Source organism: Aotus nancymaae, unplaced genomic scaffold (genome assembly GCF_030222135.1).
Source record: "Aotus nancymaae isolate 86718 unplaced genomic scaffold, 86718_ANA_hifiasm-v0.15.2.pri h1tg000049l, whole genome shotgun sequence".
Taxonomy (NCBI): domain Eukaryota; kingdom Metazoa; phylum Chordata; class Mammalia; order Primates; family Aotidae; genus Aotus; species Aotus nancymaae.
Window position 1 is genome coordinate 18,887,237 of NW_026988463.1, and position 1,847 is coordinate 18,889,083.

At 43.8% G+C, this 1,847-nt stretch overlaps 1 protein-coding gene across 1 annotated transcript; it reads right to left on the minus strand.

Moving 5' to 3' along the window:
* Positions 1 to 462: 462 nt before the first annotated feature.
* Positions 463 to 1,018, minus strand: LOC105725458 (small ribosomal subunit protein eS1-like). The gene has a single exon (XM_064362878.1). The coding sequence runs from the start codon at positions 1,012 to 1,014 to the stop codon at positions 664 to 666; it is 351 nt and encodes a 116-aa protein (XP_064218948.1). The 5' UTR covers positions 1,015 to 1,018; the 3' UTR covers positions 463 to 663.
* Positions 1,019 to 1,847: the final 829 nt, after the last annotated feature.

The window sequence follows — 1,847 nt, forward strand, 5'->3', positions numbered from 1 at the left end:
AGTAAAGCGTTTAACCTTGTCTATCCTTCCCACGTTCTTAGCGAAGTTCCCAGGCATCTAAGGGTTCCTGTTCTTCCTGCTGGCCAGCTGCAAGGTCACAGAGCAAATAAACCTGAAGAATGTGAAATGTGTTTCACAAAATGTTATTTTTCTTTCTTTCTTTTTTTTTTTTTTTTTATCACAAAGACTTTTTATTTGCCACTATTCAAAGTCTGAACTTTAAACAGATTCTTGGACTGGTGGTTCATATCCCTCAGCTCGTTCAACTTTAGCAGCTGTCTCATCCCCAGTGGCTTTTCCAGAACTACCTCCTTCACCATGAAGCTCCATGAGTTTTCCCAATTCAAACCTGGGCTTCTTCAGCATTTTTACTTTTCTAACGAAGCCATCATGGAGAGGATAAATAGATTGGCAGGACTTTTCTATGTCCTTTCCAGCGCTGTCTGGAATCAGTTTATTGACCACTTCTTTCAAGTCATTTGTCTGCACCTCTCGGGTCATGATTTCCATCATCTTCTTCCGGATTTGGCGGACCTGTTGGTGCTGAGCATAAGAGGTCTTCCGTATCTGATTGTTGCGTTTTTTAGTAAAACCAACACAGAACAGACGAAGCAAGTAACCATCGGTAGTCTTGACATCAACGTGAGCTTCAATCATTGTCTGCTATTTTTTGACCATGGAACACACTTTGTCACGGGTAAGATCCATGCCACGGAAGTTAGTCAGGCAGTTTTTGCCCTGAACATCTTCAGTAATCAGCTTGAATTTCCTAAATGCAACTTCATCATTCTGCAAATCAGCAAGACTAACTTCAAACACTCGACCCTTGAGGCCATCAGATGCAATTTTGGTTCCTTGGGTCCTGGTGGCTAGTGTCTTTCCAGTATTTCTTGTATTGAACATAGCGGGTGCTTTCACATCATACCAATCTTTCTTAGAAAATGGATCAACCACTTTCTTCTTGGCTCCCTTTTTGCCGCCTTTCGTAAGGCGCTTGTTCTTGCCAACCGCCATGGTGCTGCTCGGAGAGCCAAAAGGCACAAAATGTTATTTTTCAAATTAAAGTACATCACAAGACATGCCGCAGGTTAATTAACCTCTTTGCTCTTAGTTCTGTAAAATTGCTTCCTGCTTTGTCATCCTGTATCACAAAGGTGCATAAAAGGCACCCATTTTCTTTGTGCCGTGCTCAGTTTTCGAATGCGAATCCACTGAGCCGGGCACCTAAATGAAATCCTTCTGTCTCAGCCATTGGTCTCTCCAGTCTCCTAATATCTGCAACACGAGTGTATATATGACCCAGGTCATGACTTTCCTCCTTCAACTCCACTTTCCTGTTCTTATTCAGTGGTAAACTTGGAGGCTCCCTCTTTTCCTCTTAGACTGCATTTCCCCAGATTCCCACTTGGGGGAGACCTCTCTCTTTGTCCTGACCTTTACGTTCGTCTCTGGTCAGGTAACTTATTAAAAAAAACATCCTGGGAGGCCGAGGCGGGTGGACCACGAGGTCAAGAGATCGAGACCATCCTGGTCAACAAGGTGAAACCCTGTCTCTACTAAAAATACAAAAAATTAGCTGGGCATGGTGGCGTGCGCCTGTAGTCCCAGCTACTCGGGAGGCTGAGGCAGGAGAATTGCCTGAACCCAGGAGGCGGAGGTTGCGGTGAGCCAAGATCGCGCCATTGCACTCCAGCCTGGGTATCAAGAGCAAAACTCCGTCTCAAAAAAAAAAAAAAAAAAAAAAAAAAAAAAATCCTGACTGTCTTTGGTGTCCTATGCTTGGGGCTTGCTTATAAATGATTAGATGGGATTGAGTGGAAGAAGTAATGGTACCCTGATCATCTTTT

What these genes read in the sequence shown, in the direction of transcription:
- LOC105725458 (XM_064362878.1), bottom strand. Translation starts at nt 1,014, where the DNA reads ATGGCGGTTGGCAAGAACAAGCGCCTTACGAAAGGCGGCAAAAAGGGA.